At 38.5% G+C, this 14,918-nt stretch overlaps 1 protein-coding gene across 1 annotated transcript; it reads left to right on the forward strand.

Annotated features, from left to right (window-relative positions):
- The first annotated feature begins 653 nt into the window (after window positions 1–653).
- LOC132379525 (interferon-induced protein with tetratricopeptide repeats 5-like) lies at window positions 654–3,310 on the forward strand. The gene has a single exon (XM_059947509.1). It carries the CDS (start codon window positions 696–698, stop codon window positions 2,625–2,627), a length of 1,932 nt encoding a protein of 643 aa, XP_059803492.1. The 5' UTR covers window positions 654–695; the 3' UTR covers window positions 2,628–3,310.
- Window positions 3,311–14,918: the final 11,608 nt, after the last annotated feature.

Below are 14,918 nucleotides of genomic sequence, written 5' to 3' on the forward strand. Positions count from 1 at the left end.
CTTACGGGAAAAAGAAACGACATCTTAAAAAAAAGTAAATCATTATTGCAAAATATAGACGTATATAACCAAAACAGAAAGAAAAAAAAAGAAGATATTATAAAAATTAAAAGGAACATCTATAAACAATGATGATAGTAAAAAAAACCAGACCCGTAGATCAAAATAAGAAGTTATAACCCAGCTTCATAGGTTAAAACTTAAAATAGAAAGATATCCTCTCTCCGAAAAATCTTCCACATAACACATAGTTCAAGTTGCAGTAGAAGATCGAAATTCTTCAGCAAATTTCTTCGCTTCTTCCGGAGTGTTAAAAATTTGCTGACTGTTGTCGTTCAGCGTAATTCTAAGCTTCGCTGGATACATTAAAGCTTGTTTAAGTCCAATCGAGTAAATCTCTGCCATCACTGGTTTAAAAGCGATTCTGGCTCTCATAACCTCATAAGAATAATCCTCAACAATTCGAAATTTGAAGTTATTGTAGGAAATCATACCTTTTTTACGAGCTAATCGAATTAAAAGCTGGTGGATTTTCAAGATGGCTACGTAAACATCTGCCTTTTAGGCGCTCTTCACTTTTTTAACTATAATCACCCTTTAATCAAATCTTTTCAAATTTAATCAAATGAGTTGATATTTTCGATTGACTTTTTTTTCCCTAAAACTATATTTGATCTAACTTTGTCGAACTTAAAATGGCTACAAGTAAGAAATCGTCTAATCTTCTGGACACTAAACTTGCAAGTTTGGAAAGCAAGATGGAAAGTAAAATGGCAAGTTTGGAAAGTAAAATGGCAAGTTTGGAAAACAAGCTTACCACGAAAATGTCTGAACTTGAAGGAGTTGTTAGATCGCTTGATACTAAGCTTCAGTCGCAGGCATCGGATATTCAGCAGCATGAAGATAAGTTGGAGACTCTTGAAAAATTAATTGTTGAAAAAGTACGTACAATTGAAGTGTTGGATAAGAAGGTACAGTCGACTCTTAAAACTGTAGATCAGTACAAGTTTAAAATTACTGATCTCGAAAATCGTTCTCGCAGACAGAATTTGCGAATTATCGGGTTTCCCGAAAGAGTTGAGTCCGGTGATTTAACTGAATTTTTCTCTAAATTACTGTGGGAAATTTTCGGTGATGAAGGTTTGCAAACTAAACCTGTTATTGACCGTGCTCACAGAGTTGCGAGGTTTTCGTCTACGACTGATAAACCACGAGCGGTGATTGTTCGCCTTCATTATCCTCGTGAAAAAGAGCTTTTAATTCGATTAGCTCGTAAAAAAGGTATGATTTCTTACCAAGTCAGGTCCTACAACCAACTTGCTTTTGTGAATGGCTTGCAAGGTAACTATATAGAAGCGATTCATAACTTGGGGGAAGCTGAGAAGATTCTGAGAGAGAACTACAAAGTTGATTTTGAAAGAAGAAGCATCATCACCTATGGAAACTTTGCCTGGGTGCATTACCACATGGGACATCTGACAGAGGCCCAGTCCTATCTCGACAAGCTGGAGATGATCTGTAAACCGCTCAGTGATGGCCCTCCCTACTCAGCAATGATACCCGAGGTGTACGGGGAGAAGGGATGGTCATTGCTGAGGTCTGCTGCTGAATACTATGAGGAGGCAAAGGAATGTTTTCGGAAGGGTCTGGAAGAAGATCCTGATAATGAGCAATGGAGCATGGGATATGCCACTGTACTGTTTCAGTTGGAAGCAATTTCTGGAACCAAAGAGAATCGTGAACGGAGACGGTCTGTACTGCATTTGCGTCGTGTACTGGAATTTGATCCAGATAACTCCGTGGCTATGGTTCTGTTGGCGCTAAAACTGCAAGAGTTCAAGCAAAAAGTTGAAGCCAATAAATTAGTTGAACAAGCATTGCAGAAAACAACTGATTTTCCAAAAGTTCTTCGATATGCTGCAAAATTTTACCGAAAAGAGCAAGCTGTGGAAAAAGCAATTGAGTTGTTGAAGAAAGCTTTAGGAATCTCTCCACATGCTAGCATCTTGCATGACCAACTAGGTACGTGTTACAAAACCAAATTGCTTGAACTGCTCAGCAATCCATTATGTGATGATCCCCAAACTCCAGAATTTCAACAAAAAACTGAGTTGCTTAGTCAATGCAAATATCACTTTGCAAAGGCATCTGAACACCGTCCAAGGTCAAGTATTAAGTCACAACTGGATTTAGCAGACACCTGTGCAAAAATGGATGAATATTCTAAGGCAAAGAAGATCTACAGTGATCTCCAGAAACTAGAAAATATTCATCCAGAAAATATGCAGAAGATATGTTTATATGCTGGGAAATTTGAACTGCACTGCAGAAAATCTGAATCTGATGCCATCAGACCATTCCTGAAAGGACTGGAAATTGAAAATGACACGAAGGAACGCAAGCTATGTCATATGAATTTGGAGAGGTGGGCAGACAGGCAACTTTGCAAGGAGCCAACTAATAGTAAGGCCCTTGGAATCAAAGGGTTACTGTATCAGCTGAATGGGAACAGGGCTCAAGCGATTGAATATTTTGAGAAGGCCTTGGAGTATGACCATGATAATGAGGAATATCTGAGTGCTCTTTGTGAACTACGTCTTTCCATCAAGGGAAAAATTGATGCTTGAAAGAAACAATGATTTTTTTCTAAATTGAGGAACAATAATATATTCTGCCTGCTTCAGCGTTAAATGGGAAATTTGCTCTGAAGTGTGTAATTTTCAGACAATAGATTTATTGCATTCTTTATCTTGTGCCTTCATGAATAGTAACACCAGAAGTACACTGAAAAATAGCATCTATAGACCATTATATGAGGACGGAATCAAAGATGGATCTGTGGAAATTAGACCAACAGGAGCCAAAAGGCAAAAAAACTCTATGGGAATCCTGTCATGTTCTTTCTAGATCTCCAATGTCAATTAATCATCAGTTACGTTTACTTTTAATTTATTACTTGCATTGTGCTAAATAGATGTGACTTTTGCAGAATGATTTTTGGAACATGACATAATTCTCAAGACCATTTCAACCCACCCTCTCCCCCTCCCCCGCCCAGTGGACATGGATAGGAATTACCCTCATTGCCTCAAGCACATCAACATTAAATTCTTAGTAACATGGCTGACAACACCCAAGAAAGTCAAACTAGTGGGATTTTAAATGATGATATGGGCTAAAGAGGGAATGGAGGTATCTACCGGAGGCTGAATTCCTCACAGACAGAGACAATATGTCTTGGGTCTCTGATTCAATGAGTTCATAAAAGCACCCTAGGTGTAAAACAGATGATGTAAGGGTCAAGCACTTGACTGGCCCACTCTTGTTGGAGCATTCATATCTGATGAAGTAAACTGAATGCATGATGACAGCTTGGTACTCATACGGACACCGCAGTTTAAATGAGGATATGGATTAATATAGAACTGGACTTGACATGATCCCCAGATCTCTGGCTCCTTCTGGCCCCCGATGCAAGCCTAGGTTATGTATTCCTGGACTAGAGTAAAGCAGCTGGGTCTCAGATACACAGTGGAAGAGTTATTGGATTTGAAGTCTGATCTGCAGCTGTAGTTTCCACAGCTCCTCCAGATCATTATGCACTTCCAACTGCTGGTTCATACCAGCTGTTTCACAGATAGATGTGGATCTCCTTAAAGATTTTATTTCTTAACTGTCGATGTAAGACCACCTGCCTAGTAGCTCCATTGTCTTCCCATGAGAGCATGCTAATACTCCCCTTGGCCCTGATCGTTTATCCTCTTTCTTCATATATTCTGCACCTTCTATCTGGTGATATCCTTCTTGATCCTCCAACTTTTTTTAACTACACACAGTGCAGGAAGAAATGATGGCACATAAATAAAGATAGTGATTTGAAATACTTGCATTCAATATTTAGAATTCTGGCTGAATTTCCAAATCAACACATGAATCAACCACTTGGTGCCTACTTAAAACAAGGCTTACATAATGCTTATTATAGATTTTTTAAATCTCTTCCATAACAGAGAAGCAACTTCTATAACTTTGTCCAATTGATTGTAAAAATTTTAATATCCCATCTGTAGCAGTTACTCCCTTCTCATCTAAATCCAAAATTATTTGAACATAAATCTGTAATGCTACTGATAATTATACTTCACTGAAAGCAAAAATTGCCAGATGATTAGCATAGCATAGTATATAGCCTATTTTCCCTTAGATACTCACTAATGTGCCCCAAAGGTTTACCTCACCAATCAAGCCCCCAGCACTTTCTGTGTGTGGCATCCAATCCCCATAGAGTCTTTTTTCCTCTCTCTCTCTCTCTCTCTCTCTCTCTCTCTCTCTCTCTCTCTCTCTCTCTTTCTCCTCCCCCTCCTCCCCCCCCCCTCCATATTGGTTGGAGTGGTCCTAAACATGGGGCAAAAATCGTTCATGTTTTTCTTTCCTTTCTGGAGATTCCTTTATACAATTGCCTTGCTCTTCATAGTCCATGACATGATAAGGACAATAAACTCAAGCATACATCTAAATTTCCACTGTCCAATTACAGACGTGTCACACAGCTCCCTTTAGCATATATTGAAGCAGTAACAGTGCATCTGCCATTGTAGAAGACTAGCTCAGTACTAGTAATACACACAAAATGCTGGAGAAACTCAGCTGGTCAGGCAGCATCTGTTGAAATTAATAAACAATCACACAAAGAACATAACATCGTTCCGGACCCATTCTCAGCACACTAGCTGTGAGGTATTCAGCCTCAGCTAGATACCTTCATCCCCTCTTTACTCATACTAACAGAAATAAAAACATGCTAGAATCTTACTTAGATCCTCTGTCTCTGTGCCTGCCCAAACCTGTTGAGCCAAAGCCTGACTACTCTAACGCTGACCCACTCGGGTTTAAGATGGAGCTACTGAAGGCATGCAACAACGCACTGGTCATTTGAAAGGCAAGAAATTCGACTATAAACATTACTTATAACACTTTTGAAAAAAGTAAATTGTGGTAAACTATCACCACAAACAATAATGAGGCGAGTGAAGGTGAAGCAAATTTGAGAGATGATCAACACTGGTGTGCTGCAAAGTCAATGCAGGTGAAGCTGGAGTGAGCAAATCAGAGGCAGAGGAGTTCTGATGCCCGTCCAACAAACCCAGGTGCAAGCTTCAATGGCTCTAAATGCCGAGTCGATTTGGTGAGGTTGAGAATGGCTTCTTCGACAGCGAAATCTAGGCCCAAAGTGAATTGTTGTGGCTTGGCGGCCCAGAGTGATTTGCCATAGCAGAGCCCAGGTCCTAATGCAAGGTACAAGCTGCTGTTTGGACAATTTTAATATCGGCCCAGATAAACTGGGAAGACGGGGTTTCATGAGTTGGGTTGATTTCACTCGCTCTTTCCATGACGCTGAAGCTGTGAGACTGCCCCCTGGCTGCTGTGCTTTGCGGCTAGTTGCCCCACTAACATGATGAACTGATACCGAAGCCTTGGGCCTACTTTGGGCTGCTCTAGGGATTTGGATCTGAGGACTCAATTTGGTTCGGAATGCTGTTGCTCAGTTCATTTGTTTGCATGATTTGTGTTTTTCTTTCCTCTTTCTTTGCGAATTGGGGAGTGATCTTTATTTTTTTTATTGGGGTTTTTTGAGTTTTCAGTTTCGCAGCTGCCTGTAAGTAGACAAAGCTCAAGGATGTATAATTTGTACATTCTTCGATAATAAATGTACTTTGAAGCATAAATAGGATTAATCATAAGATTAATTTTAGTTTCTTTTTTGGTATTTTTTTCCCATTACGGAGCTCCGGAGCATGCATATTTTGTGTATGGTTGTACTTATCACTGCCGGTTTTGGTTAACCTGCACTGGTATGCGTTTATTTATATATTAAGTAAAATTTAAAAAATTTTGATGGCAATTAAACAGATAAATGTTATAAGTTGGAACATACATGGTTGGAATCATCCTATTAAGAGAAAAAAGACTTTTAAAATTATTAATCGATTCCAACCCAATATAATTTTTGTTCAAGGAACACATATCAAAATGGGCAATCAAAATAGATTTTTTAAAATGTTAAAGGGCCTTCAATTTCACGCTACTTGCCAAAATAAAACAAAGGGAGTATCTATTTTTATTAAATCTAATATTTCTTTTATCCAAGAAGATATTGTGTCAGATATTAATGGTAGATTTTTAATTGTAAAGGAACAATTTGTAATAGAAAAATTGTTCTGGTTAACCTATATGGAACTACTATAGATGATCCTTTTTTAAAAATGTATTTGCTTTATTGCTGGACTTAAATAATTATATGTTGTTAATGGGTGATGATTTTTAACTTGTTTAAATCCTTTGATTGACAAGATTTCAACCAATCAGTGGCTTCCGAGTTGTTCTGCATCACTTATTAACTATTTTCTAATTGATCTTGGCCTGGTTGAAATTTGCAGACATTTACATCCTAATGATAGAGATTATTCTTTTTTGCACACGTTCACAAAAAATATTCAAGAATCGATTACTTTATAGTTGATCATCGACTTTTGGCCAAAGTCCAGAAATGTGAATATGATGCTATAGCTCTTTCGGATCATGCACTTTTAACTTTAGCTTTTGAATTGAATGATGTCGTTATTGCAAATTTGCCCTGGCATTTTCCAGACCATTTATTACAAAGTCCACACTTTGTCAAATTTATTGAGACTCATATAAATGATTTTTTTTCTTTTTAACAACACGGGAGATGTATTGAAACTGATTATATGGGACACATTTAAAGCATATTTGCACAGTCAGATAATTTCCTATTCAGCTAAGCTTAAGAAACAGACATAAGCAGAGTTAGAAAAGATTTCTAAACAAATTAAAGACTTGCATAATATTTATGCAATCTCTTCTAATATTGATTTATTTAAACAAATAGTTGAACTCCAATCACAATATAATGTATTATTAACTTATCCTATTGAAAATGATTTGCTTAAATTGAAAAGTCAATTTTATGTGTTTGGAGTTAAAAATAATAAGCTATTAGCATCTCAATTAAAAGTTGCTAGAGCTAAAAGACAAATTTTAAAAATTCATAAGGGAGATGGTAGTTTAGCATGCAATTTTGAAGATATCAATAAAAATTTTCAAGACTTTTATATGGAACTTTATAAATCTCAGTTTCCAGCTGATTCTTCTAAAATGAAAGCCTTTTTACAAAAGATCGATTTTCCTCAAATTTCTGTTGAAGATCAACAAGCTCTTGATGCTCCTATTGCTGAAACTGTAATTCATTTGACAGAGTTGAATGGAAATATTTATTTAACATTTTAGAGAAATTTGGCTTTGGTATTAACTTTAATAAGTGGATTAGAATGATATATAAAAGCCCTATTGCTACTGTTATTACTAATAATTGCAGATCTTTTTATCGGCTTTCACGGGGTACAAGACAAGGATGTCCATTAAGTCCTTTGTTATTTAATTTGGTGTTGGAATCCTTGGCTATTGCACTTCATGAAACTAAAGATATTCATGGAATTCTTATAAATGGGACTGTTCGTAAGATCTCCCTTTATGCTGATGATCTGAAGCAATTATTTTGTAGAAGGAATCCAGTTACACTTAGTTGGTTGGATTCATGCAGTTAAAATGATGATTCCATCAAAAATTTCATATGCATTTCAGAATATCCCTATTTTTTTAAAAACTAAGAAGTTCTTTGATCAGGTTGACTCCATTATTTCATCTTTTGTTTGGAATAATAAGAGACCAAGAATTGCTAAATATCATTTACAAAAATTAAAAAAGCAGGAGGTCTTGCTTTGCCTAATTTAAGAATGTATTATTGGGCAGTTAATATACGTTATATGTGTTTTTGGTTTTATTGGGTTGATAAAGTTGAATGACCTCCATGGGCTGACTTGGAATTGAATGCTGTGAAACAGTTTCACTTAACCTCATTATTAGGAGCTTCTCTGAATGCACAACTGGTCAAAATTACTAATTTAAATTTATATCCTGTGATTAAGCAATCATTACAAATTTGGTTCCAGTTTCGTATTTTTTTCAATCTTAAAAAATTTAAACTTTTTAGTTTAATTTATGATTATTGTTTATTTCAACGTTCATTAAGTGATTCTACTTTTCTTCTTTGGAGGAATAAAGGGGTTTATTCCTTGATGGATTTGTTCCAAGATGGCCGACTGATGTCTTTTGAGAAATTAGTAATTACATACACTCTCTCATATTCACATTTCCTACAATATCTTCAGGTCAGGCACTTCTTACAAAAATACTTAAGTAATTTTCTATATATACAAGATTCTGACCTGTTAGATATTATTCTAAAAATGAATCCTTTTGTGAAAGGTTTTATTGGGAAAATTTATAATTTATTGTTACAACAGCACAATTATCCCTCACTTAAGATTAAGCAAGTTTGGGAGAGAGAGTTTAACATGACCCTGATAACAGGAGATTGGTTGCAGATTTTGAAGTTGGTCAATACTTCTTCGATTTGTGCCAATCACTCTTTAATTCAATTTAAAATTGTACATCGTTACTATCTGACAAAGGAGAGACTGTCTAAAATGTTTCCTAATGTTGATAGTCAGTGTGACTGATGTAAAACTGACATATGTCACATATATGTGACACATATGTTTTGGTCCTGTTCTGTATTGAAACATTTTTGGAAGTCTATTTTCTCTACAATTTCTAAAGTTTTAAAAATTAATTTACAACCTAATAAATTGGCAGTTTTATTTGGTATAAATCCTCAATATATTCATGGTATTTCTCCATCAGACCAACATGTAATTGCATTTGTTACAGCATTGGCCAGAAGGACTATTTTCTTGAAATGGAAAAATGCTTCTGCTCCTACTTTGATACAATGGTTTTCTCAGGTGATGCTATGTCTTAGTTTGGAGAGAATCAGAAGTCGAACTTTTGATCCTTGATTTGATTTTGAGAAAAGGTGGGGTTCATTCACCCGCTACTAACATCTGATTTAACTTAATTAATATGGTTTCCTTCCGATTTTTCTTTAAGTGGATTTGAGTTGGCAGATTGATATTTTATTTGGAAGCTTGTGTGATGTATACCTCTGGGGTTGTGCTCCCAATGGTTTTTTTTTTGTTTTTTTTTCAGTTAGTAGGGTTATTATTAGTTAGTAGGGGTTCTTTTTTTTGCAAAAAAAAATATTCTTAACACTTTATTTTTTCTTATTATTATTGATATATTGCTCAGCTTTATAAATTAGTTATTTGCTAATTTAATTCTTTATTGTATATAATGACATATTGACTTAATGTATCTTTTTTGTTAATCCTCAATAATAATTAATAAAAAAATATTTAAAATGAAATGAAGCAGAAATATCTGAATCTGCTTACACCTCCATTCTTTCTATTGGCGACTGCAGCTCACCGAAAAAGAGCCATAAAGCACCCAAACTCTTTTTTAACCTCACAATGATAAGGAGTCTCCCATTTCAAACCTGTGTATGAATCACAAAACATCTATTGTTTACTCTATTCCATTGATGCTGCCTAATTTGCTATCTTCCAGCATTTTCTATGTGTTCCTCAAGATTTCCAGCATGTGCAGAATCTCTTCTGTCTATGACTTGCTCCTCCACTGCAAAATCTCCTCGACGTATACCTAGCCCGAAGAACAGTAAATTCTCTCTTCGCAAGCAGTTCAGTGAGGCCTCCCTCTCACTGCTCCTCCTTTGTGATCTCTGATGCTCTCAACTTCCTTGTCCTCTCACCTGCTAGCTTTTACTCCTCCCCCCTCCCCACATTCTTATTCTGGCTTCTGCCCCCTTTCCTTTCCAGTGCTGCCGAAGGATCTCGGCCCAAAACATCGATTGTTTATTCCCCTCCATAGATGCAGCCTGACTTGTTGAGTTCCTCCAGCACTTTGTGTGTGATTCACAAAAACTAGCAGGAAAGTGCAACAAGTACTTGGCATATCTGCCTTTATCGTAAATAGTTTGGTGTTTAGAAATAGGTAAGTTTTATTGCAATTGCACAGTATGTTGGTGAGGCCATACTTGGAGTATTATGTAGTGTTTTAGACCCTTTACTGTATTTAACAATGAGTATAATAGCACTGGAAGCAGTCCAGAGGAGGTTCTCCAGGATATTTCCTGGGTTGAGAGAATTGTCCCATTATGAGAGGATGAACAGGTTGGGTCCGGATTCTTTGGAGTTCAGAATAAGATTCTAAGGGGATTGAGAGTGTAGATATTGATATGTTTTCACAGGTCTTAAACAAGGGGGACACACTTAAATGAGACCAGTCATTTAAAACTGAGGTATGTAGAAATTCCTTCTGGCAGGTGGTAATGAATACTTGGAATTTGGAGGGTTGTGGAAGCTAGCCTATCAGAAGTGAGTATAGATAAACGACCGGAGAATTGAGCATCATGGGGATCTGGCAGGAAGTATTTCAACATATCAGCATGATCGTCTCGAGTAATGGGACCTACTCCTTCTTGTCTTCTGGTGTCCTGGTACAATTAGAATTTATTGTATCACAGACTCTTGACCCTTTGGAATTTGCTACCCCAATGTGATGAAGAGGTGGAGTCTTTGAACATAATCAAGGCAGAGGTCAACAGGCATTTGAAGTACAAGCGAACCAAGAGTGTGGGGAGAGAGCTGGAAAGTGGTGCTGAGGCTGGGACTGTAACAGCCATGACCGTCATGAACAGCAGAACGGGCCCAATGGAGCAACTGGCCTATCTTGTGACCGGTAAAGCTCTATTCTATCTCCCCACTCCCTCTCTCTTTCCCACATTTATTGCCCCCCGTCTTTCCTTCCTCACTTTGCCTTTCCCACTGCCTGCTGTTCCCCACCTACATGATCCCCACAAAAATATTCACAACAAATGCACTCAGAGTGGAACAAAGTGTTCCTTCCAGATCTACCATTCTTGAAGCATTCAGTTTTGCTTAAAGACTTGTGATTTTTGTTTGACACCTCAGGCAAAGCTTGCAACATTGCTCTGGATCACTGTAAGTTGTGACAGATACAATCCATGTGAACCACCAGTTTTTCTCCGAGGAAACTGCTTGGAGCAGGTGGATGTGGATGCCAGTGCTTTCCCTTTAATCCCCCCCCACACACACACAGTTGATAACAAAGACAAGAGATGCTGCAGATGCCGGAAATCTTGAGCAACACACATAAAATGGTGGAGGATCTCAGCAAGTCAGGCAGCCTCTATGGAGCAGAATAAGCAGCTGACGTTTCAGCTGGGCACACTCATTGTGGCTGATGAAGGGACTTGGCTTGAAGTGTCCGGTTTATGATAGAAGGCTTTGAGCAGGCTAAGAAGAAAAGTTTAACAGGCCATGTGTGTATACTAATCATCACTGGCATACACCCATTGGCTATGAGGGCAAATTGGCCTAGTTACCAACACATACATACAAAGGTCCTCAGCCACCTCAGGACCTTACTGGAAGCAAATCTTCCAGATCTTTGAAAGGTCTGATACAGGATGCCACAGTCAGGGTCTTTGACATGTTGGTACATTAGATGCAGCAAGCACAGAAACAAAAATCACAGCCTCTACTATTCATGTGAAGATCCTGATTTTCAACTATATCTGGTCTTGCATTGATACTAGATTGTGCAGTGCACAGAATTCTGATGCTAAACCATTCAGACTCAGCCAAATGCCTTCTATTCATTTCAAACCATTTTAACTTACTTTCAATTCCTTTAGTCTTCTTTCTTCTAATTTATTTCCCATCGCTAAGGCAGTGGCAGACTTCAAAAATGGAACTGTCCAATCGCTCTGACGAGGGGATTTGGTGACAAGCTGCAGCCACTGACGAGTTATGGAAGAGGAAAGCTCATAATAATGGAGAATGAAAACTAAATAAAAGCCCTGGATGTGAGCTCAGTTTTCTGATGCAAAGTATCCAAACGGGGATATAGGCTGATGATTTACTTCAAGGACTGCAGTTCTTGCTAAGATTTTCCCAACCTGGATTTGTGAGAAGTTGCACCCTCTGTTGGTCAGATTAGGCCAAATACTCATTTAAAAAACGAATCTGTCTCTAGCTTGGAGTGTGCTGAATGCATCTTCAGCTACAATGCTTTGCATGCAATGCTGTTCAAACCACACTAAACAGTGGTGATTACAATAAAATAGACAGTTTTATAATATTGATGCCATCAATCATATACTGAAAGTGATTTTGAAACATCTTTACACATCTGCCTTGATTATCTTAAAACTTCAATGAGGGACCTTTAAACCTACCTTTAAATCGATGGATTGCTGGGTAGTGGGTCTCGAAGCACCAGAAGGGCCTGTTCCATGCTGTATCTCAATCAATAAATAAAATTAAAGGGAGATATGTGGATAAGAAAGTTTTAGAAGGATATGGGCCAAACACAAGTAAATGGGACTGAGTTAGATGGAAATCTTGGTTGCTATGCACAGGTTAGGCCAACGAGCCTGTTTTTGTGCTGTCCGATTCTATGGCTCCATTGATGAAGATGGTATATTTTGTTAAGAAGGTTTGTGAATATTCTTGAAGTGTTTCCTCGGTCCTCCTGCTAAGCACTTGCCAGGAATTTAGTGTTGGGTTCATAAACAATATGGTGTGTCATTCAGGATTGACAGGAGTTTCATTACAGCTTTTGCTCTCAAGGCGCTGGCCTAGAAGAGGTTTGTTTGTTCAGTCAGTGGATTCAGAGAATTTTGCAGTGGTATGTTCCTAGGTGACAAGTCTCTGATGTGTACACAAAACCAGCTATCATCATTGCTAGGCAAACCATGAGGTCGTGATCTCCAACATCAGGGTGCCAAAATGCCACTTCAACATTTTCAGTGGCCTATGGTTGGTTCAGCAGGCACTCCCAGAGCTGGTGGATGACCTACCTAAGCAGGTGACACATGCATTTCTGCTCTAAGGGAAACACTTACCAGGCCCACACTAACCTCATTTCAGTTGTACACACTGCTCTGGCAAAGCAACCAAATGAAAACTCACCCATTGTAGTTGTGTTATCCTTTTGGCCCCATCTGTGCGTTATTGAATTAACCACTGCCGGGCCTGCAAAGCAAACATCAGTTGGCCTGCTGAAGAACAGCCAATCTGCCTCTTATTTAATATTTTTATATTTATTTAAAGACACAGCACGGAATAGGACCTCCCAGCCCTTCACAGGTTCACTTTACTATCAAAGTATGTACACAGAATACAACTCTGAGATTCATCTTCTCCAGATAGCCATAAAATAAAGTGAATCGATGGAAATCATTGAGGTCCCCCCCTGCACGAAAAAGAAAAAGAAACAAAACTCACAAACCCAAACCCTACTCCCCCCAACCTCTCCCTCACACCAAAACTAACAGATTACCTACCCAGACACAGCAGCTAAAACATCAAACCAGTAACCCTCCAAACTCTCCCTCGCACAAAAACTAACAGATTACCTACCCAGACACAGCAGCTGAAACATCAAACCCCGATCTCCTCCCACACAACAAACGTCAGTCATAACAAACACCCAACCCCTCCCCAACCCGCCAATCCGTAATAAGAAAGAAAGCACAGAAAAACTGAAGGAGACCGATATAAACTAGTCCATGCCAATAATAACCACGTCTCAGAATGTCGAAAACATCCTCCATCAGCTTCGAGGAAAGTCCACAGCCCAAACTCAGTCCTTGTGCACCGCCCGCATCTGCTGATTTTATCCGAATCACAGGACAACTTACAATTATAAATTAACCTACAAAGTCTTTGGACTGCAGGAAACCAAAGTGCCTGGAGGAAATCCACACATTCCATGGGAAAGAGGACAAACTCCTTACAGAGGATGCCAGATTTGAACTCCAAACTCCAAGGCCGAGCTGTTACAGTGTCACACTAACTGCTATGCTACCTTGGCACCCTGGGGGGAGGGGCCAACCATGTCTGAGGACCCACTCCCCTGGGTTCAGTAACAATTATTATCCATCAGCTGTCAGGCTCTTGAACCAGAGGGGATAACTTCACTCAAGTTCACGTGCCCCATCTTTGAACTCTTCCCACAACCTCTGGACTCACTTTCAAGGGCTTTTCATCTCATGATCTCAATACTTATTGCTTTTTTTTTGTTTTTGTATTTGCACAGTTTATTGTCCTTTGCACATTGGTGTTTTCCCCATTCTTTTGGGTGTGGTCTTTCTTTGATTCTGTTGAGTTTCTTCTGCTTACTATGAATGCCCACAAGAACACATAAATCTCAGGGTAGCATATGGTGGCATATACTTTAATATGTACTTTCTAATATGTACATATGTACTTTAATAATAAATTTTCTTTGAACTTTGATCACTGCTAGGAAGTCGCCAAGGAGAACTTCAGTCGCCGGTCTAGGAATTCGAAGGTGCTTTCTTTTTTCCTGAATGGAATTTGTGTCTTCACTGAAGGATCAATGGTGCAAAGTTCAATGGTCCATGAGCCAAGCAGTGTCATAGGCACCGAACAACCCTCACACAGGGAGGGGAGAGGGCTTGCCTTCATGCACCATGCCTCAGTTGAGTGAACAAATCAGGTAAAACTAGGGTCTGAGCCTGAGGGGTGGCAGTAGGTGCAAGTCACAGGGCACAGGGCCTTCCTCAGTAAAACCAGATGAATTCTTACCGTTCATGTATCAGAATCAGCTTTCATATCACCAGATATGCCGTGAAATTTATTAACCTTGCAGTAGTAACACAATGCAATACACGATGTAGAAGAACAGATGTTCATTACAGTAAGTATATAGATGTATATTAAATAGTTAAATTTAAAAAGTAGTGCAGAAACAGAAATAAAAAGGTAGTGAGATAGTGTTCATGGGTTCAATGTCCATTTATAAATCAGTTGGCAGAGGGGAAGAAGCTGTTCCTGAATCATTGATTGTGTGCCTTCAGGCTTCTG

This window comes from Hypanus sabinus, chromosome 22 (genome assembly GCF_030144855.1).
Source record: "Hypanus sabinus isolate sHypSab1 chromosome 22, sHypSab1.hap1, whole genome shotgun sequence".
NCBI lineage: Eukaryota > Metazoa > Chordata > Chondrichthyes > Myliobatiformes > Dasyatidae > Hypanus > Hypanus sabinus.